This window comes from Bombina bombina, chromosome 7, assembly GCF_027579735.1.
Source record: "Bombina bombina isolate aBomBom1 chromosome 7, aBomBom1.pri, whole genome shotgun sequence".
Taxonomy (NCBI): domain Eukaryota; kingdom Metazoa; phylum Chordata; class Amphibia; order Anura; family Bombinatoridae; genus Bombina; species Bombina bombina.
Window position 1 is genome coordinate 399897859 of NC_069505.1, and position 21534 is coordinate 399919392.

At 40.3% G+C, this 21534-nt stretch overlaps 1 protein-coding gene across 1 annotated transcript in view; it reads left to right on the top strand.

Moving 5' to 3' along the window:
- The window catches only part of TRAIP (TRAF interacting protein), a 108071-nt gene extending 94977 nt beyond the window's left edge, over positions 1-13094 (top strand). The window contains exons 12-15 of the mRNA XM_053721163.1: positions 629-683; positions 761-886; positions 8662-8712; positions 12735-13094. Of these exons, the coding sequence (XP_053577138.1) occupies positions 629-683; positions 761-886; positions 8662-8712; positions 12735-12854 (352 nt within the window). The 3' untranslated portion in view covers positions 12855-13094. The remainder of the gene's footprint in view (positions 1-628; positions 684-760; positions 887-8661; positions 8713-12734) is intronic.
- Positions 13095-21534: the final 8440 nt, after the last annotated feature.

The window sequence follows — 21534 nt, forward strand, 5'->3', positions numbered from 1 at the left end:
AAAGTGTTTAACGTCCCTTTAATTTGTGCCTTACAACCCACCAATAGTATGGTGCTTGAATGCAGGTGTATAGGGCATGCACAGCATATGTGTTTACACCACGGAAACAGTGATAGCATTTACTAAAGAACTGTTTGTGTAATACACAAAATTTATGGTAATATAAAGATACATAACGGACTAAATAAATAAAATTAGTGCAGGAGGTGGCCCAGCTCCGATGAGTTTACAGGTTGAGGGTGTGGAGATATAAGCTTTGGGGTAGCTTGCCACGTTGATTGTAGTTGCAGCAGCAAATCAAGGCAGTTCAAGATTTATTTTGATTTGAATGGAAAACCATTAGAGAGAGGGTAAAATTCTCTAAATAGGTGGGTTTTCAAAGAGCGTCTGAAGCTATGCAAGGTTGGAGACGCTCAGCGGGTTAGAGAGCTGCAGAGGGACGTAGAGATAATCGGGATGAGATATAGTTGGGAGGGAGGCTCTTGAGTGCTTTATAGGTTAGGGTTAATATTTAGAATTTTAGTAATTTCTTGGGTAAGGAAAGGAAATGTATTTAGCATTTTATAATCGTTCTATATTATTATTGTATTTCAGTGTTTATTGTACCTTTTTAATATTTGTGTTGCAGGTCTCATGTGACCAGTCCAAAGAACAAAGCTCTACAGGAGTCTAAAGGGTTAACAGTAAGTAGACTGAAGTCGCCTTCTGAATTTACAGAATTCCATCCACAGGACTGGGTCATAACTCTTTCTTTCCCCAGAGCTGGCCTGGCAGCCGGGTACAAGCTGATGAGGATGATCTTGCTCTGCCGTCTTTCATTAAGAACTCTCTGCTTCACAAGAAGCCTGTCGGGAGCATGTTTAACCAGAGACAAAACACAGGAGTGGTAAGTTCATTTCTCCAACATAGGTGTGTCCGGTCCACGGCGTCATCCTTACTTGTGGGATATTCTCTTCCCCAACAGGAAATGGCAAAGAGCCCAGCAAAGCTGGTCACATGATCCCTCCTAGGCTCCGCCTACCCCAGTCATTCTCTTTGCCGTTGTACAGGCAACATCTCCACGGAGATGGCTTAGAGTTTTTTAGTGTTTAACTGTAGTTTTTATTATTCAATCAAGAGTTTGTTATTTTAAAATAGTGCTGGTATGTACTATTTACTCTGAAACAGAAAAGAGATGAAGATTTCTGTTTGTATGAGGAAAATGATTTTAGCAACCGTTACTAAAATCCATGGCTGTTCCACACAGGACTGTTGAGAGGAATTAACTTCAGTTGGGGGAACAGTGAGCAGTCTCTTGCTGCTTGAGGTATGACACATTCTAACAAGACGATGTAATGCTGGAAGCTGTCATTTTCCCTATGGGATCCGGTAAGCCATGTTTATTAAGATAGTAAATAAGGGCTTCACAAGGGCTTATTAAGACTGTAGACTTTTTCTGGGCTAAATCGATTCATATATTACACATATTTAGCCTTGAGGAATCATTTAATCTGGGTATTTTGTTAAAATTATATCGGCAGGCACTGTTTTAGACACCTTATTCTTTAGGGGCTTTCCCTAATCATAGGCAGAGCCTCATTTTCGCGCCGGTGTTGCGCACTTGTTTTTGAGAGGCATGACATGCAGTCGCATGTGTGAGGAGCTCTGATACATAGAAAAGACTTTCTGAAGGCGTCATTTGGTATCGTATTCCCCTTTGGGCTTGGTTGGGTCTCAGCAAAGCAGATACCAGGGACTGTAAAGGGGTTAAAGTTAAAAACGGCTCCGGTTCCGTTATTTTAAGGGTTAAAGCTTCCAAATTTGGTGTGCAATACTTTTAAGGCTTTAAGACACTGTGGTGAAATTTTGGTGAATTTTGAACAATTCCTTCATATTTTTTCGCAATTGCAGTAATAAAGTGTGTTCAGTTTAAAATTTAAAGTGACAGTAACGGTTTTATTTTAAAACGTTTTTTGTACTTTGTTATCAAGTTTATGCCTGTTTAACATGTCTGAACTACCAGATAGACTGTGTTCTGAATGTGGGGAAGCCAGGGTTCCTTCTCATTTAAATAAATGTGATTTATGTGACAATGAAAATGATGCCCAAGATGATTCCTCAAGTGAGGGGAGTAAGCATGGTACTGCATCATTCCCTCCTTCGTCTACACGAGTCTTGCCCACTCAGGAGGCCCCTAGTACATCTAGCGCGCCAATACTCCTTACTATGCAACAATTAACGGCTGTAATGGATAATTCTATCAAAAACATTTTAGCCAAAATGCCCACTTATCAGCGTAAGCGCGACTGCTCTGTTTTAGATACTGAAGAGCATGACGACGCTGATGATAATGGTTCTGAAATGCCCCTACACCAGTCTGATGGGGCCAGGGAGGTTTTGTCTGAGGGAGAAATTTCAGATTCAGGGAAAATTTCTCAACAAGCTGAACCCGATGTGATTACATTTAAATTTAAGTTGGAACATCTCCGCGCTCTGCTTAAGGAGGTATTATCCACTCTGGATGATTGTGAGAATTTGATCATCCCAGAGAAACTATGTAAAATGGACAAGTTCCTAGAGGTCCCGGGGCTCCCAGAAGCTTTTCCTATACCCAAGCGGGTGGCGGACATTGTAAATAAAGAATGGGAAAGGCCCGGTATACCTTTCGTCCCTCCCCCCATATTTAAAAAATTGTTTCCTATGGTCGACCCCAGAAAGGACTTATGGCAGACAGTCCCCAAGGTCGAGGGAGCGGTTTCCACTTTAAACAAACGCACCACTATTCCCATAGAAGATAGTTGTGCTTTCAAAGATCCTATGGATAAAAAATTAGGTTTACTTAAAAAGATGTTTGTTCAGCAGGGTTACCTTCTACAACCAATTTCATGCATTGTCCCTGTCACTACAGCCGCGTGTTTCTGGTTCGATGAGCTAGTAAAGGCGGTCGATAGTGATTCTCCTCCTTATGAGGAGATTATGGACAGAATCCGTGCTCTCAAATTGGCTAATTCTTTCACCCTAGACGCCACTTTGCAATTGGCTAGGTTAGCGGCTAAGAATTCTGGGTTTGCTATTGTGGCGCGCAGAGCGCTTTGGTTGAAATCTTGGTCAGCTGATGCGTCTTCCAAGAACAAACTACTTAACATTCCTTTCAAGGGGAAAACGCTGTTTGGCCCTGACTTGAAAGAGATTATCTCTGATATCACTGGGGGTAAGGGCCACGCCCTTCCTCAGGATCGGCCTTTCAAGGCCAAAAATAAACCTAATTTTCGTCCCTTTCGTAGAAACGGACCAGCCCAAAGTGCTACGTCCTCTAAGCAAGAGGGTAATACTTCTCAAGCCAAGCCAGCTTGGAGACCAATGCAAGGCTGGAACAAGGGAAAAGCAGGCCAAGAAACCTGCCACTGCTACCAAGACAGCATGAAATGTTGGCCCCCGATCCGGGACCGGATCTGGTGGGGGGCAGACTCTCTCTCTTCGCTCAGGCTTGGGCAAGAGATGTTCTGGATCCTTGGGCACTAGAAATAGTCTCCCAAGGTTATCTTCTGGAATTCAAGGGGCTTCCCCCAAGGGGGAGGTTCCACAGGTCTCAGTTGTCTTCAGACCACATAAAAAGACAGGCATTCTTACATTGTGTAGAAGACCTGTTAAAAATGGGAGTGATTCATCCTGTTCCATTAGGAGAACAAGGGATGGGGTTCTACTCCAATCTGTTCATAGTTCCCAAAAAAGAGGGAACGTTCAGACCAATCTTAGATCTCAAGATCTTAAACAAGTTTCTCACGGTTCCATCGTTCAAAATGGAAACCATTCGAACAATTCTTCCTTCCATCCAGGAAGGTCAATTCATGACCACGGTGGATTTAAAGGATGCGTATCTACATATTCCTATCCACAAGGAACATCATCGGTTCCTAAGGTTCGCATTCCTGGACAAGCATTACCAGTTCGTGGCGCTTCCTTTCGGATTAGCCACTGCTCCAAGGATTTTCACAAAGGTACTAGGGTCCCTTCTAGCGGTGCTAAGACCAAGGGGCATTGCAGTAGTACCTTACTTGGACGACATTCTGATTCAAGCGTCGTCCCTTCCTCAAGCAAAGGCTCACACGGACATAGTCCTGGCCTTTCTCAGATCTCACGGATGGAAAGTGAACGTGGAAAAGAGTTCTCTATCTCCGTCGACAAGGGTTCCCTTCTTGGGAACAATAATAGACTCCTTAGAAATGAGGATTTTTCTGACAGAGGCCAGAAAAACAAAACTTCTAAACTCTTGTCGGATACTTCATTCCGTTCCTCTTCCTTCCATAGCGCAGTGCATGGAAGTGATAGGTTTGATGGTAGCGGCAATGGACATAGTTCCTTTTGCGCGCATTCATCTAAGACCATTACAACTGTGCATGCTCAGTCAGTGGAATGGGGACTATACAGACTTGTCTCCGAAGATACAAGTAAATCAGAGGACCAGAGACTCACTCCGTTGGTGGCTGTCCCTGGACAACCTGTCGCAAGGGATGACCTTCCGCAGACCAGAGTGGGTCATTGTCACGACCGACGCCAGTCTGATGGGCTGGGGCGCGGTCTGGGGATCCCTGAAAGCTCAGGGTCTTTGGTCTCGGGAAGAATCTCTTCTACCGATAAATATTCTGGAACTGAGAGCGATATTCAATGCTCTCAAGGCTTGGCCTCAGCTAGCGAGGGCCAAGTTCATACGGTTTCAATCAGACAACATGACGACTGTTGCGTACATCAACCATCAGGGGGGAACAAGGAGTTCCCTGGCGATGGAAGAAGTGACCAAAATCATTCAATGGGCGGAGACTCACTCCTGCCACCTGTCTGCAATCCACATCCCAGGAGTGGAAAATTGGGAAGCGGATTTTCTGAGTCGTCAGACATTGCATCCGGGGGAGTGGGAACTCCATCCGGAAATCTTTGCCCAAATCACTCAACTGTGGGGCATTCCAGACATGGATCTGATGGCCTCTCGTCAGAACTTCAAGGTTCCTTGCTACGGGTCCAGATCCAGGGATCCCAAGGCGACTCTAGTAGATGCACTAGTAGCACCTTGGACCTTCAAACTAGCTTATGTATTCCCGCCGTTTCCTCTCATCCCCAGGCTGGTAGCCAGGATCAATCAGGAGAGGGCGTCGGTGATCTTGATAGCTCCTGCGTGGCCACGCAGGACTTGGTATGCAGATCTGGTGAATATGTCATCGGCTCCACCATGGAAGCTACCTTTGAGACGAGACCTTCTTGTTCAAGGTCCGTTCGAACATCCGAATCTGGTCTCACTCCAGCTGACTGCTTGGAGATTGAACGCTTGATCTTATCAAAGCGAGGGTTCTCAGATTCTGTTATTGATACTCTTGTTCAGGCCAGAAAGCCTGTAACTAGAAAAATTTACCACAAAATTTGGAAAAAATATATCTGTTGGTGTGAATCTAAAGGATTCCCTTGGGACAAGGTTAAGATTCCTAAGATTCTATCCTTCCTTCAAGAAGGATTGGAAAAAGGATTATCTGCAAGTTCCTTGAAGGGACAGATTTCTGCCTTGTCTGTGTTACTTCACAAAAAGCTGGCAGCTGTGCCAGATGTTCAAGCCTTTGTTCAGGCTCTGGTTAGAATCAAGCCTGTTTACAAACCTTTGACTCCTCCTTGGAGTCTCAACTTAGTTCTTTCAGTTCTTCAGGGGGTTCCGTTTGAACCCTTACATTCCGTTGATATTAAGTTATTATCTTGGAAAGTTTTGTTTTTGGTTGCAATTTCTTCTGCTAGAAGAGTTTCAGAATTATCTGCTCTGCAGTGTTCTCCTCCTTATCTGGTGTTCCATGCAGATAAGGTGGTTTTACGTACTAAACCTGGTTTTCTTCCAAAAGTTGTTTCTAACAAAAACATTAACCAGGAGATAGTCGTGCCTTCTCTGTGTCCGAAACCAGTTTCGAAGAAGGAACGTTTGTTGCACAATTTGGATGTTGTTCGCGCTCTAAAATTCTATTTAGATGCTACAAAGGATTTTAGACAAACATCTTCCTTGTTTGTTGTTTATTCTGGTAAAAGGAGAGGTCAAAAAGCAACTTCTACCTCTCTCTCTTTTTGGATTAAAAGCATCATCAGATTGGCTTACGAGACTGCCGGACGGCAGCCTCCTGAAAGAATCACAGCTCATTCCACTAGGGCTGTGGCTTCCACATGGGCCTTCAAGAACGAGGCTTCTGTTGATCAGATATGTAGGGCAGCGACTTGGTCTTCACTGCACACTTTTACCAAATTTTACAAGTTTGATACTTTTGCTTCTTCTGAGGCTATTTTTGGGAGAAAGGTTTTGCAAGCCGTGGTGCCTTCCATTTAGGTGACCTGATTTGCTCCCTCCCTTCATCCGTGTCCTAAAGCTTTGGTATTGGTTCCCACAAGTAAGGATGACGCCGTGGACCGGACACACCTATGTTGGAGAAAACAGAATTTATGTTTACCTGATAAATTACTTTCTCCAACGGTGTGTCCGGTCCACGGCCCGCCCTGGTTTTTTAATCAGGTCTGATAATTTATTTTCTTTAACTACAGTCACCACGGTATCATATGGTTTCTCCTATGCAAATATTCCTCCTTAACGTCGGTCGAATGACTGGGGTAGGCGGAGCCTAGGAGGGATCATGTGACCAGCTTTGCTGGGCTCTTTGCCATTTCCTGTTGGGGAAGAGAATATCCCACAAGTAAGGATGACGCCGTGGACCGGACACACCGTTGGAGAAAGTAATTTATCAGGTAAACATAAATTCTGTTTTTCAGCACTTTTACAAGCTAAGTTGGCTGCTGTGGTAAGAAACATTTAAAGGAGCATTAAAGGGACAGTCTACACCTTAGTCATCTTAAAGTCTTACCTTAGATAAAGCTGCAAATAGCTTCCTGCATCCCTTTCTATATCATGCAACAGGAATGGTAAAACAAATCTATTTTAAAATCAATATTGTTTCTAGCCACTTTGAAATGGCTGCCAAGCTCCACCCACTGATGACATCCCAATCTGGACTGGATATGGTATCCAATCACAAAAGGCTTACTAGTTGCTATCAGTGCTGTTAAGCAGAGCTCATAGATGCAGCCCAGATCGTGATGTCGTTAGTGGCGGAGCTTGGCAGCCATTTCAAAGTGACCAGAAACAATATTCATTTTAAAATAAATTTACAGTTCCTGCTGCATGACATAGAAAGGGTGCAGGAGGATATTTGCTGCTTAAAGGGACAGTCAAGTATAAATTAAACTTTCATTATTCAGATAGGACTTTTAATTTTAATTGACTTTCCAATTTACTTTTATCATCAAATTTGCTTTTTTCTCTTGGTATTCTTAGTTTAAACTAAACATAGGTAGGCTCATATGCTAATTTCTAAGCCTTTGAGGGCTGCCTCTTATCACAGGCTTTTTAAATCTTTTCAACACAAAGAGACAGAAAGTACACGTGGGCTATATAGATAACACTGTGTTCAGGCACAGAAAGTTATTTAAGATCTACCACAATACAATGCTAAATTTAAGACAATAGATAATAACAAGTCACAGTCATGTGATCAGGGGGCTGGAAGAAGGTTCCTAGATACAAGGTAATCACAAAGGTAAAAAGTACATTAATATAACTGTGTTGGTTATGCAAAACTGGGGAACGAGTAATAAAGGGATTATCTATCTTTTAAAACAATAACAATTCTATGGTTGACTGTCCCTTTAATCTAAGGTAAGACTTTAAGATGACTAAGGTGTAGATTGTGCAATTTTTTTGTATTTAAAGGGACAATCAACAAGTGCACAATAATAATACAATGCCATAGCACTTACTCTGAATTTTAAATGAGCAGTAGATTAAAATTTACTTCAATTTGCCGACCTTCTGTATCATGTGACAGCCATTAGCCAATCACAGACTCATATACCATATACACTGAACTCTTGCACATGCTCAGTAGGAGCTAGTACTGCAGAAAGCATGGTTCTAAAAAGACTGAGTACAATTTAAAGGGTCAGTCAACACCAGCATTTTTGTTGCTTAGAAAGAAAGATAATCCCTTTATTACCCATTCCCCAGTTTTGCATAACTAACACTGTTATAGAAATACACATATTACCTTGTATCTAAGCCTCTGCAAACTGCCCCCTTATTTCAGTTCTTTTGACAGACTTGCATTTTAGCCAATCAGTGCTCACTCCAGGGTAACTTCACGTGCATGAGCTCAATGTTATCTATATGAAACACATAAACGAATGCCCTCTAGTGGTTAAAATGCATTCAGATTAGAGGCAGTCTTCAAGGTCTAAGAAATTAGCATATGAACCTCCTAGGATTAGCTTTCAACTAAGAATACCAAAAGAACAAAGCGAAATTGGTGCTAAAAGTAAATTGGAAAGTTGTTTAAAATTACATTCCCTATTTAAATAATGAGGATTTTTTTTTACTTGATTTTCCCTTCAATAATGAAAAGTCTCTTAAAACTGCTCTATCTGAATCATGAAAGTTTAATTTCGACTTTAGAGTCCTTTTTAACAAATTAGTACATACATTTTTTTGCATTACATTGTCCCTTTAATCGGTGTTCCCAAATTGTTGTTTTTTTATTTATATATATATATATTTTTTTTATTTTACCCTTTTTAATATTTAATTTTTATTGTTCTTCCTCTTCTTTACCCCAGGTGCGAACTGGTTTTGATGGCTTAGGAGGCAGAACTAAATTTATTCAACCTGTATCCTTTTTGCTAGTAATTTAAGACAATCTCCTTTTTTTTAGGTCACTGTACAATGTAAACTTTTAAACCCATTTCTTCTAAAACGTTGCAATTGCCGTGTAATAAATTAAAATGTTTGGGCAGTTAGCATAGAATGGGAACCTATACGGGTAGTACAAATTTGTGCAATTAAAAAAAAAAAAAAAAAATATATATATATAAATATAGATCAGGATTGTTTTAATCTATGTGGTTTTGGTTTAGTGTAAATTCTGCCTGATAACAACAGGTAGAGATGTGGATTCATTTTCGTACGACTGCAGTGTCGTAACGGAAATCTAATATTTATTTTGTTTTAACTAAACTAATATCCAACTATTCACAAAGAAAATTAAACGAATAAATACTGACAAATTTTTGTCCGGATTCATTAGTTTCCATATTTTTTATTTTAATTTTATTTATTTTTAAAAAAAGGTTTAATACCTTTTGTGCGCTGCAGAGTTCACTAACCTGGTCCTCTTCTTTCCAGAGTCCCAGCCGAGTTAACAGGAGGCTTAGCGCAGTTGGCTCCCAGAACCTGCTCTAAAGTTAGTGAACGTTTCACCTGTAGCTTTGAACATTTTCTGTGCTTAAATGACACAAACAATTTTGGCATTTTTGCTCACTATTGGTCTCCCCTTCATTGGTTCACCCATACTTTTTTTGACGGTTATTGTACTGCTGCTTGCAGTCCTCACTTGCAGACTTCCAGCAGCAGCATGAGAAGCTCGCTGATCATAGTGTGTACCTCATAAATGGAGGCACCCCACTTTTAGACATTGCTAGCCTGGGGTGTCCTCTTATACGCTATTTCTGCACTGCTTCACTCCTGTGGCATACAGGAATAGTGTCAGCGCTGACAGGCACAAGAGAGGCGCACTAATAACCCAGGACACAGCTGCTGTATAAGGTACGGTGCTAGCCCTTAAGCCTTGGCTAAACTAAGGTGCTGGTCGTTATGGGGTTAAAAAAAGAATCATAGTACCTCTTCCTATCTTAAAAAGAGAAAAAAAATAAAATAAATCATAGTGGGGGACGTGTCCAAGCAGCGTATCTCAACGGTCTCACATCCAGGAGCTCCGGTTGAATAGCCCTTAAAACCACTGATTGTGGGCACCGACATACAGCTACTTTGGTAAACCTCATATCTCTAACACTATCTAACCCTGGTTAAGGTTCATCACTGCAATTGTGGCTGTGTCCTTGACACTAGAACTCTGGATTGGATGATAAGGGCCTGGAGCAGCGGCTCATAACAGGTGGTGCTTCCCCCTTTAAAAATTCCGAGGTTGCTGACCCCAACTGGATAATACATTTAGTAAATAAAATAAGAGGCATCTACATCCATAAAGGAGAAAATCTTCTGATACGATACCAGTGACTTTGTACCCAGACGACATCTAAGATGGCGGATATGGCGGGAGAATACCCCATACAACAGCCTGACCCATGCCTAGAAAGGCTTGAATATATTATGCAAAAGTTGATGGCTAAAGCCCCTTATGATTACCTGATGCAAAGGGTATTCACAAATCCGACTGAATCAACAGATGCGGACCGCTCCGAAAGCATGGCGCCCTCAATCCACTTAATGGCCCACCAGATACAGCGTGGCCCGCAACCAGCACAGAGAGCCATCACGTCTCCTCGCATAAAGAAAGCTAAGGAATCTCTGCTTAAAAAAGATGCCATAAAGATTACCTCTCTGAGAAAACCTTCATTGCGGGGTTCTGTACCATGGCTCTCATAAAAGAGAAGGTGTCGCTGCACACTACAGGGGGGAGATCGGATCAAGCTAAAATAGAGTCGCACCCACTAAATCTGGAGGTATTTCATGACTCCATGATGCGTAAAACATCAGAGACATCATGGAGAATGGATGGGCGATCCTCTACATTTAATCCCTCACACAAGCCTCAATGTTGCACGTGCCCAATTGTGACAGATAGGACTTGCTTCTATCCGTTCAGTGTTGGATATATCCTGGATCTAGGGTAGGGTTGTCTGCAGATGCCCTCTCTGGACAACATACACCCTTTACTTACAATTATTAACACCTATCGGGTAAATGTCTTAAAATTAGTTAAATGTTGGACTCTCATGCAAGTTATAATGTGAACTGTTCTCCATATCTAGAATATTGTTTATTAGGCTGACTTAAAAGCACCAACAATTAGCTGCACTTCAAGCTGGGTACTAAAGTGTTTTTTTTACCATGTATTGGTGGTCTCAGTGTGGGTTTAGCATGTTTCTACCTACTATAATGTGTATGATGTGCTATGTAACTACTATCGTCCTTTCGCACATCCTGTGGGTATGAGAGGGGCCCCAGGGGGATACACAAAAACTGCCTGAATGTGTTACGGACGTCAACACTATTGTTTTTCCACTATGTGTCAGGGTTAAAAAACTGATTCCCTTCACCCCCCCCCCCCCCCCAAAAAAAAAAGAATCATAGTGCAGGTGCATAGCATTGTTGTTTTACTGGAGGAGAAAAAAAAAGTGGAAAGTCTACAGCTACATGATTTTATTTACGGTCTCCATCAGCTATTGGGTGCTGTCGCAGTACCCAAACCTCATAACTGACCAGTATATCTTTCATGCAGTAGAATTAAAGGGACAGTCAAGTCAAAATTAAACTTTCATGATTCAAATAGGGCAACAATTTTAAGCAACTTTCTAATTCACTCCTATTAGTAATTTTTCTTCATTCTCTTGGTATCTTTATTTGAAAAAGCAAGAATGTAAGCTTAGGGACCGACCTATTTTTGGTTCAGCACCTGGGTAATGCATGCTGATTGGTAGCTATGTTTAAACCAAAAATGGGCCTGCTCCTAAGCTTACATTCTTGCTTTTTCAAATAAAGCTACCAAGAGAACAAAGAAAAATTGATAATAGGAGTAAATTAGAAAGTTGGTTATAATTGCACGTTCTGTCTGAATCATGAAAGGTTAAGGATGATTAGACCGTTCCTTTTAACCATAGTCAAACCTTTTAATACCAAGCGTAGAGTAGATGAAGTTTTTTGTCCATTAAATATTTGTTTAACTTTGGTGCTTTTTTTTTTTTTTTTTTTAATTTGCAATTTAGTTTTTTCTGGCGTAGACGTTGCGGCCTTTGACCTTTCCACTTTACCCCTTTCCTTGAAACCACCACCCTCTCTTTAAGGAAGTTCTTCAACAAATTACTCCTAAAGTCACTACCCTCCGACTTGAGATTATGAGCCCTTGTACTGGGGATAAATGCAGCACCAGACGATGCGGTTATGATCTATTATTTATAGGTAGCTGTTTCATGCAATGGTTTTCCATTAGAGGAGCTAATACTGAAACAGGATTCAACAATACCTAGGATATACATGATCTAACATGTAAGGACGTTTTATTAAAGCACTGTTGCTTACATTTAGCTGTGATCAACCTCTACAAAGGTGAACGTTGGCTCTAGAGAAGCGAAGCACTACTGTGAGCTAGCTGCATGCGCACCTGGTGAGCCAGTGACGAGGCAAATTTGTGCAGCAACTAGTCATAGTGCATTGCTTTTCCTGCGCCTACCTAGGAATTATTTTCAACAAAGGATATAATAACTAAGTTAAAGGGACATGAAACCCAAAGTGTTTCTTTCTTTAGATAGATCATATAAATTGTAAACAACTTCCCAATTTACATCAAATGATCTCATTAGCTTCATTCTCTTGGTATCCTTTGCTGAAGAATTAATGCACCACTGGGAGCAAGCTGAATGTATTGGGTGAGCCAATATCATGAGGCTACCTATATATACTTTTCAACAAAGGATATCAAGAGAACAAAACTAGATAATTGAAGTATATTGGAAAGTTGTTTAAAATCACATGCTGTATCTGATCCATGACGGGAACAAATGTTGGGTCTCAGGTCCCTTTAATTTGATAATAGATATAAATTGAAACGTCTTGAAATTGCATGTCCCTTTAATTTACACTTCAGAATGAAATACTCCTTAACAGCTATTATCAGAGCAACCTCACTGATATTCGCCCTCTGCATACAAAATTGAAAAGGAAGAAGGTATCCAGACCAGTTGCCACCATCTCGTCTGCTTCTAACCAACCAAGGCTGGAAGATTTCTTGAAATGACCAATAGCATCACGGAAGTCCGTGAAGCTGCTATATAAGCCGGTCTGAGGACAAAGCACTTTTATTGACATTGCAGACTGCGCTCCTGGTGCTTTATAAGTCAGAAGTACATGTGACTGCTGTGCTCGGTTACAAATTGCACCAAGATTTCCATGTATGCGGGATTAAAGGATTGTGATAGGGTTAAACAGAAAGCTGCTAAACTGACGCTTGGGTGGGTGGGCACTGAACTTTATGCCGGTACTGTTTAATTGGAGCGCCCACTGAGACGGAGGAATCTCAAGCAACATTCCCAGAATCCAAAGGAAAACATTCACTCGTTTAACTCCTTATTAACTTCATTGTTGAATGAATTGTGTGAATTCTTGGGTTACGGAACAGTTTTAGATGAGTTGTAATTATTAATCAGATAAAGATTTTTATTTTTTCATTTTATTTAAAGGGAAACTACTCGGCTGCAAAAATGTCACATTCCTGTTTGTTATAATGTGTAATTTCGGCTTTACGGTCCCTAGCTTAATATGCGTTAAACACATAGGGGAAGTCTTGCTCTGGAGCCACAAGCACTGAAGCCCTAGAGCAGGAAAGCACTTTTTATTTGCTTGTACATATGACCACAGCTCCTAATGGGCAGTCCCAGGCTCAGGAACTTAAATTCTTGTGGCTTCCGAGGAAGGGTTAAACACTTTATTACTTAGGGTTAGTAATACACCGTATATGCGGTAAGGAAATAAGACACATCATTTTTGCCTCGGTATTCCCCTGTAAAGGGATAGTCAAGTCAAAATTAAACTTTCATGATTCGGATAGAGCAGCAATTATAAGCAACTTTCTAATTTTACAACTATTATCAATTTTGCTTCATTCTCTTGGTATCTTTATTTGAAAAAAATAAATAAAATGTGAAGCTTAGGAGCCGGTCCATTTTTTGTTCAGCATCTGGGTAGCGCTTGCCAATTGGTGTCTAAATGTAGCCACCAATAAGCAAGCGCTGCCCAGGTGCTGAACCAAAAATGCAACAAATTCTAATTTACTCCTATTATCAAATTTTTCTTCGTTCTCTTGGTATCTTTCTTTGAATGTAAGCTTTGCCGGCCCATTTTTGGTTCAGCACCTGGGAAGCGCTTGCTGATTGGTGGTTACATTTAGACACCAATCAGAGAGCACTACCCATGTGATGAACTAAAAATGATCCAGCTCCTATGATTGCATTCTTGCTATTCAAATAAAGATACCAAGAGAACGAAGAAAAATTAATAGGAGTAAATTAGAAAGTGGCTTAAAATTGCTGTTCAATCTGAATCATGAAAGTTTAATTTTCACTAGACTGTCCCTTTAACACCAACAGCGGGTTAAACGCATAGGTAAAGTCTGCTTCAAAACGTTAATATTCTGCTGACCCTTAGCTGAACAAGGCCAGTGATTAGTACTGTTAACATATATTGCCCCTGATTTGCTCAGTAGTCATTTTCAGTAGCTCTTCACTCTTGACTGTGAAACCAATACACAAGAGTTAGGTATAAGTAAACAATAGTGCAATAAAGTACTGCAATGCATCTAAGTGAGTGTAGGTGCTTTTAAGACCACATAAAGCTGAGAGCAGAAATCTTTGGCATTTGTGCTGACTGTAATTCATAGGTGCTCTACTGCAGTATGCCTTATTTAAGTCAATGCTGCCAGTAGCATTTAAATAGGAAACAAGGAAAAAAAGACCTTACCATGTGATATAGGGAAACCAGAAAATAAAATTGTTTTTTTTTTTTATGTAAAGAACAATTTATATATATATATATATATATATATATATATATATATATATATATATATATATATATATATATATATATATATATATAGTGTGTGTGTAAAAATGTGTTTTAAACCAGGATTCAATTCACCCTTTATTGCAGGGCTCAACAAATCCAGGAGTCAGGGATTGGCGCCTTAAAATTAGACCCTGGTGCCCTCTACGCCCCCCTGCCAGCCACATTTAAAATCTTGCCTTGTACAGATGGATCCTTTTTAGGCCTTGCCGCATTCCCTCTAATACCGCCTGCGACTCCTCTTTACCAATGTCTAAAAACGGGGAGGGGGCATTAATGTCACTTTGATTTCACGTGTGATACCGCCCAAAAGAGTCAGTAACATGGCAGATAGTTTGGGTGTCAAGCGGCCAGGAGTGTGTAAGCATATGCAGCGAACAGCACACAATCAAATATTCCTGAAAATTGTGCCAGCCAGGGGTGTCATTATGAAGTAGCCGGGTGGGGGCAAAGTAATACTTTGTACAATTATAACATTTTCTGCTATTCAAGGCACAAATTTATTGCATTTTTAACATAAATTTGTTAATGATAATCTGTGCAATAGGGAATACAAAAAGGTTAATAGCTCATGTTAGCTTAATATTGGCTTTAATTTTAGCCGGTTGGTCAGTAAAATCAGCAGGGTGGTGCACCCACTAAAAAGGTCCTGGGGAGAACACTACTGATTTTGAACACATTTCTCGAGCCCTGAATGGATTTCCAAGATATACATTTCAAGTCCTTATTCTGTTCTATGAAGTCATTTTATAGGGACGTAAAGTTGTTAGACCCACAGACAGCTGCCTCTGCTTATTGAAAGGGAAGTTTGTTTAGTATCTGTTGTACACTCGTTATTATTCTATTTGCATAGTCTGAAGATTCCATGTTCCTTCCTCCAGTGTTTCCTTTTGCCTAAACCCACTGTTTTTTTTACCGAGTGAGTTTGAGATTAGAAACCACTTCTACACACAGTGGAATAGTTGTAGGTAGATTAAGTAGTCATTTAAATACAGCCTTAAAGTGAAATGGGAAATGACGTTATCTCTTGTTAAAGGGACACTAAACACAGCATTTTTCTTTCATGACTCGGGTATAGAATACAATTTTAAACCACATTCCAAGTTACTTCTATTATCTTATTTGCTTCATGCTTTAGACATCCTTTGTTGAAGAGCAATGCACATATGTGAGCCAATCGCACAAGGCATCTATGTGCAGCACCCAATCAACAGCTACTAAGCCTATTTAGATATGCTTTTCAGCAAAGAATATCAAGAGAATGAAGCAAATTAGATAATAGAGGTAAATTAGAAAGATGTTTAAAATTGCATGCTCTTTCTGAACCATGAAATAAAAAATTTGGGTTTTATGTTCCTTTTAGCATATACATTTTGCAGTACTCACTCTGTATTTAACACCCCCCCCCTGCAGAGAACTGCTAGTTCCAAGCAAAAAACTGCTGGTGAGCTAATTGGAAGCAGCAGTTGCACAACCCTACCAGTCACTGGCTGTGTTCAGTTTGGAAGCTGCAAGCTTTGGACTTTACCTATGTGTTTAACACCTTTGTGGTGATTAAACAGAGTTCCTCAGCTACTAGTGGGAAAATGACATGCTTTGTGCTTTGTTTAGATTAGATCCCCCTTCCCTATAGCTTATTCGCAGGCACTTTTGTAAATTAACATTCTTAAAGACACCTACATTCCCTATGTAAACTTTCTTATAAATTTAATTATAAAATTCCAACATAAGATCTGCGTTTGTGGCGTAGAGTCTACATGCACAAGCTGCCATGGAAACTGAATTCTAATACGTCCAATCAAAATGAGAGAATTGTTCTGCAGTAAACCTCATAATGACATTGAGAGCTACCCGCTGTAGCATTCAGAAGACAAATACATTCTGATCGTTAACCATTAATGAATTTCTCTTTTCAGTTACATTATAAACAAACACATTTTTTTTTAATATCTGATTTACATTTGGATTTTTATGTTGTGATCTGTTCAGGTCTTGTCTGCCAAAATGTTAGACACTGTCCAAAAAATGAGCAAAGCTGGACACATGAATTCTTACAAAGAGCGAGTAGATATAGCTACGTATAGATGTGTGGTTTTCTTTTTTTTTATTCACCCACACCAGTGTGAGGCGTTTATATCCGTTTCACAAAGTGTTCATTTAAAGTGATTGTAAAGTTGAATGATTTAAAGCTCAGTATTTAAATATACTCTTAAAAACAGGGGAACTTTAAGTCATTAAACTTTACAATTACGCTTCTTTTTTAAAATACCTTTTTGTTACTGTAAACACACCGCCGATCATCCGCCCGCATCTCCTTCAGTATTGAGAAGATCAATGACGTATCCGGCTTCCTCCAATCATTGTGTGCCTCATGAGTTGGATGCCAAAGGGGGCACACAACGATTGGAGGCAGCCGGATTAGTCGTTGATATGCTAAATACTGAAGGAGATGCGGGCGGAGGATCGTCTGTGTTTACAGTAACAAAAATGTAAGTATTTTAAAAATACCCATGTCATTCAACTTTACAATCACTTTACACACCTCTTGCTTTTTTTGTAAAAATAAATTGTGCTTTACCCCATACTACCTAGGGACCTCAAAAAAAGACATTCTGCAACCTAAGTTTTGCTTCAGGCTGCCGCTAATCACAAACAAGCTATTGATTTGGAGAATTTTGAACAAAAAAGCCTGTTGCAGCATGAGGCAAGTACAATATTTACATAGAAGCAAGAGGTGATTAATGGGACATGAAACTCCAACTTGTTTTTTCATGATTCAGGTGGAACATACAATTTTACACAACTTTCCAGTTTACTTCTAATAACTAATTTACTTTATTCTCTTCATGTCTTTTGTTGAAGGAGCATAAATGCATTAGGGGAGCTAGATGAACACACTAGGTGAGCCAATAACAAGACACATGTGCAGCCACCAATCGGCAGCTAGCTCCCAGTAGTACATTGATGAAAATCATACCTAGGTAGACACAGGAGCGGCAAAAGATACTAAGAGAACAAAGAAAATTAGATCATAGATATACAGTGGAAAGTTTTTTTTTAAATGACATACTGTCTGATACATACATGTTTAAAATTTGGTTTTACTGACCATTTTAATGTCCCTTTAAAATGGCAAAAACATTTTTTTTCTTGTGGTACTAAGATTAAAAAATAAAGCATAGGAAGTTTATGAAACATTAGGAAGTGTGTGGGGCGCTGATTTCTTTAGCAGCTGCGTAATTTGTAACGGATCCGCTCTTCAGGTATGACTGATACAACAGGAAAGATTTTGTTGCATTAGTGGAACTTTTTTTTTTTTTCTTTTATAATTCTAATTTGTCTGATTTTCTTGGATAACAATGGTGTTAGATTTTCCACTAGGTATGAGATAACAATGGCCTGACTGCCATTCTGTATACTAGCAGTGCGTGTCTTGTGTATATCGTAGGATGTGTATGTGTCATTCTTTATTCCGTTTACATTATTTTCTATTGTTTATTTATTTGTCTATTTTCTGTCCTTTCTCTAAACCAATACAGTAACAATAAATGTTTTTTTCACTGTTCTGCATTTGTTTTTAATGTAAAATCCGAGTGAAATAAAATCCCTGTGCTTCCTATATGATTGCAAGGCTGCTTATTTCATAGCAGATAGATATTGAATGAACAAACGCCATGTTTTTTATGCGTAAGATAGTTCTTAATGACTTTGGCTGTATATTTGAGGTCGTTGTCATGATACAGGATACATTTGGGACCAATCAGATGCCTCTCTAATGGTATTGCATGATGGGTAATTATATGCCTGTGCTACTAAGCAATGGGAATTTTGGTCAGAATTAATGGTCTTCTCAACTTCATTTGCAGAAATGTAGCCCCAAACTTGCAAGGATCCTCTACCATGCTTCATTAAGATAAGAGGCTTAAATACAAGGGAATCACAGAGGTAAAAATTATAGTAATATAACAATGTTAGTAATGCAAAACTGGGGAATGGGTAATAAATGGATTATCTATTTTAAGATATGGAGAGTCCACAACGTCATTCAATTACCAGTGGGAATATCACTCCTGGCCAACAGGAGGAAGCAAAGAGCACCACACAAAGCTGTTAAGTGTCACTCCCCTACCCATAATCCCCAGTCATTCTCTTTGCCTCGGTCAATGGAGGCGGTGAAGTTTGGTGTCTGAAGAAATTAATTCCTTTTTCGGGTACTTTTCCCTGCAAGCAAGGATCTGGGTTTAGCTGAGTACACGTCGATCTCTTCAGTAGAGTAGTGTGGTGGCTTGTAAGCAGTTAGGAAGTTGTGAGGTAGTCCTTGCTTTGTTTCCTAAAACATTGCTGCCCATGATACAGAAAGCCAGAGTTGGTTACTCTGTTCTTTCTTTTTCTACAGGTCTCTGTAAGGAGTATGTATCCTTTCATGCCTTGTGAGCTGTCTTCCTGCCGGACAGCTAGACTGCAGGTAAGTGATTTTGTCTTCTAGGTCTTGGAGACTTGCAGTTCAGAAGAATGTCATATGCAGTAGATGGGGACATTTTTAAAATCCTTTATACAGGGTTTTCTTTGGCAGTGGACAGGCACATTATGTATGTTGAGACTTGGGGTTAATCTTCCTTTTATTGGGACGTTTTTCCTCTTTGGGCTAATTTTGTTGAAATAGTTTTAGTATATGTGTGGCTTATGTTTTATACAGGGATTTATGTATACTTAAAATTTGGCAGTTCGTTTTCTTTGCTTGCTTAGCTAGAACAGGCTAACTGACAGACTGTTTGAGCCGTTAGAGGAGATCAGTCTCTTCAGCGTCAATCTACTATATGATCGTTTTAGAGACTTCTGGCAGCCAAATTGTGTATAATAAGCGGGTTTGGTATTAAAAATTCTTAAAGTGAGTGTATTTAAAAAATTTCTACAACTTGGGGAATTTTTTATTTAGTATTATGGACATGGTCCAAGACTGTGTCTTTAGACAAATGCTTGTTATGCCTTGAGGCACAAATTATTTTGCCTATGCAATTCTGTGCTGCATGCTTAGCTAGAACACTTTTAAAGATAAATTGTTGCCCTCTGAGCCCAATGTCTCTCAGGATGATGCTGTTCAGGCAATGCCTCAGTTTTCTTCTCAAACGTCCCAAGCCTCTATGGCGTCACATACTGTGCCCTGCAGTTCCTCAGCCTCCTGGAGGAGTTTATTTTCCTGCACATTTTGCTGCACTGGTATCTCCTGCGGTATCTGCAGCATTATCTGTTTTTCCTATGCTGGGAAAATGCAAGAGGAAATTTAGACATTCAGATAGTAAGGTTTCTGTTCCGCCTACTGCAACGCAGGTTGCCCTCCCTCATAAGTCTGATGAGGAGGATACGCCGGTAGCCTCTGAGGGTGAAATCTCAGATTGGGACAGTATTATTTCTTCATCTGATATTGAAGAAGTAAACTTCAGATTTAAGCTTGAACATTTTTGTGTACTGTTAAAAGGAGGTATTGGCTACTTTGGACGACTCTGATACTTCTGTCGTTGTCAACCCTAAGAAGTCTAGTAAACTTAATAAATACTATGATGTTCCTTCCTCTGTGGAAGATTTTCCTGTCCCAGACCGTGTGACGGAGATTATTTCACAGGAATGGGAGAAGCCGGGGATTCCTTTCTCCCTGTCTCCCGTATTTAAAAAGATATTTCCTGTTGCTGACTCCATTAAAGATTCTTGGCGTACAGTGCCTAAAGTTGAAGGGGCTATTTCTACTCTGGCTAAGAGAACTACGATCCCTATAGAGGATAGCTGCTCCTTTAAGGATCCCATTGACAAAAAGCTGGAAGCTTATTTGAAGAAGATGCATGTTCATCAAGGTCTTCAATGGTAACCTGCAGTTTATATTGCCACAGTAGCAAGTGCGACATGTTATTGGTGCGACGCCTTGTCTGAATCAAATTTAGTAGAGACGCCGTTGGAGGAGATACGGTAGGATTAAGGCTCTCAAACTAGCCAGTTATTTTATTTCTGATGTTAACATGCAAGTTATTTGACTGGGAGCCAAGATGTCCACAGGGCATTGTGGCTAAAATCTTGGTCAGCTGATGTTACCTCTAAGTCCAAGCTTCTGGTGCTTCCTTACAAGGGTAAGACCTTGTTCGGCAGAAATAATTTCTGATCAGTGGCATATTTAGGCTTAGTGCTGCCCTAGGCACTCAAAAATCTGCTGCCCCCCCCCCTAGGTTTTAGAAGTTAATTAACATGCTCTGGAGATGTTGCTGATAAGTAAATAATGGAAAAACAAATTAGCCATGAAAACTGCTGGTATATTATTTCCATAATTTTTTTTCAAATTATTTTCCTTTTTTAAGGGAATATTAACCAATAAAAGGGGCATACAAGTGCAAGAAATATTTGTTAGAGCATTTTTTATATATACACATGAAGTCGGTACCTTTTCAGACTTTCACATTGTGTGCTCGCCTGGTGGCCGCTGCTGGCTGCTTTACCCTGACGCTCCCCAGCAGCACTAGTGACTGGCTTGCCACTCGCCGGCCAACATGTACGCCGCATGTTATCACCTCGGTTCCCTCCTTATCACTGGGCTGTTGGGGAGGGGCTTGTGGTGTGTCGCTACTCGCTATTGCGCTCAAGTCTCTTCCTCCCGGCTGACTGCCACTGTGCTCTTGCCCTAACCAGATTGTGTCTAGGGGAAGAAGACGGATGCATGGTGGTTGCGGCGGGTGGTGGGTAACTCTATTTTTCAGGTGGACATCTAAGGGAGGTATAGCACAGTGGATGGATGCACCGCAGATAGGGCGGGCCATGGGCAGGAGACTCCACTTGACAAGAAGAATGGAGAGTGAAGAATGACTCCAAAAAGTGCC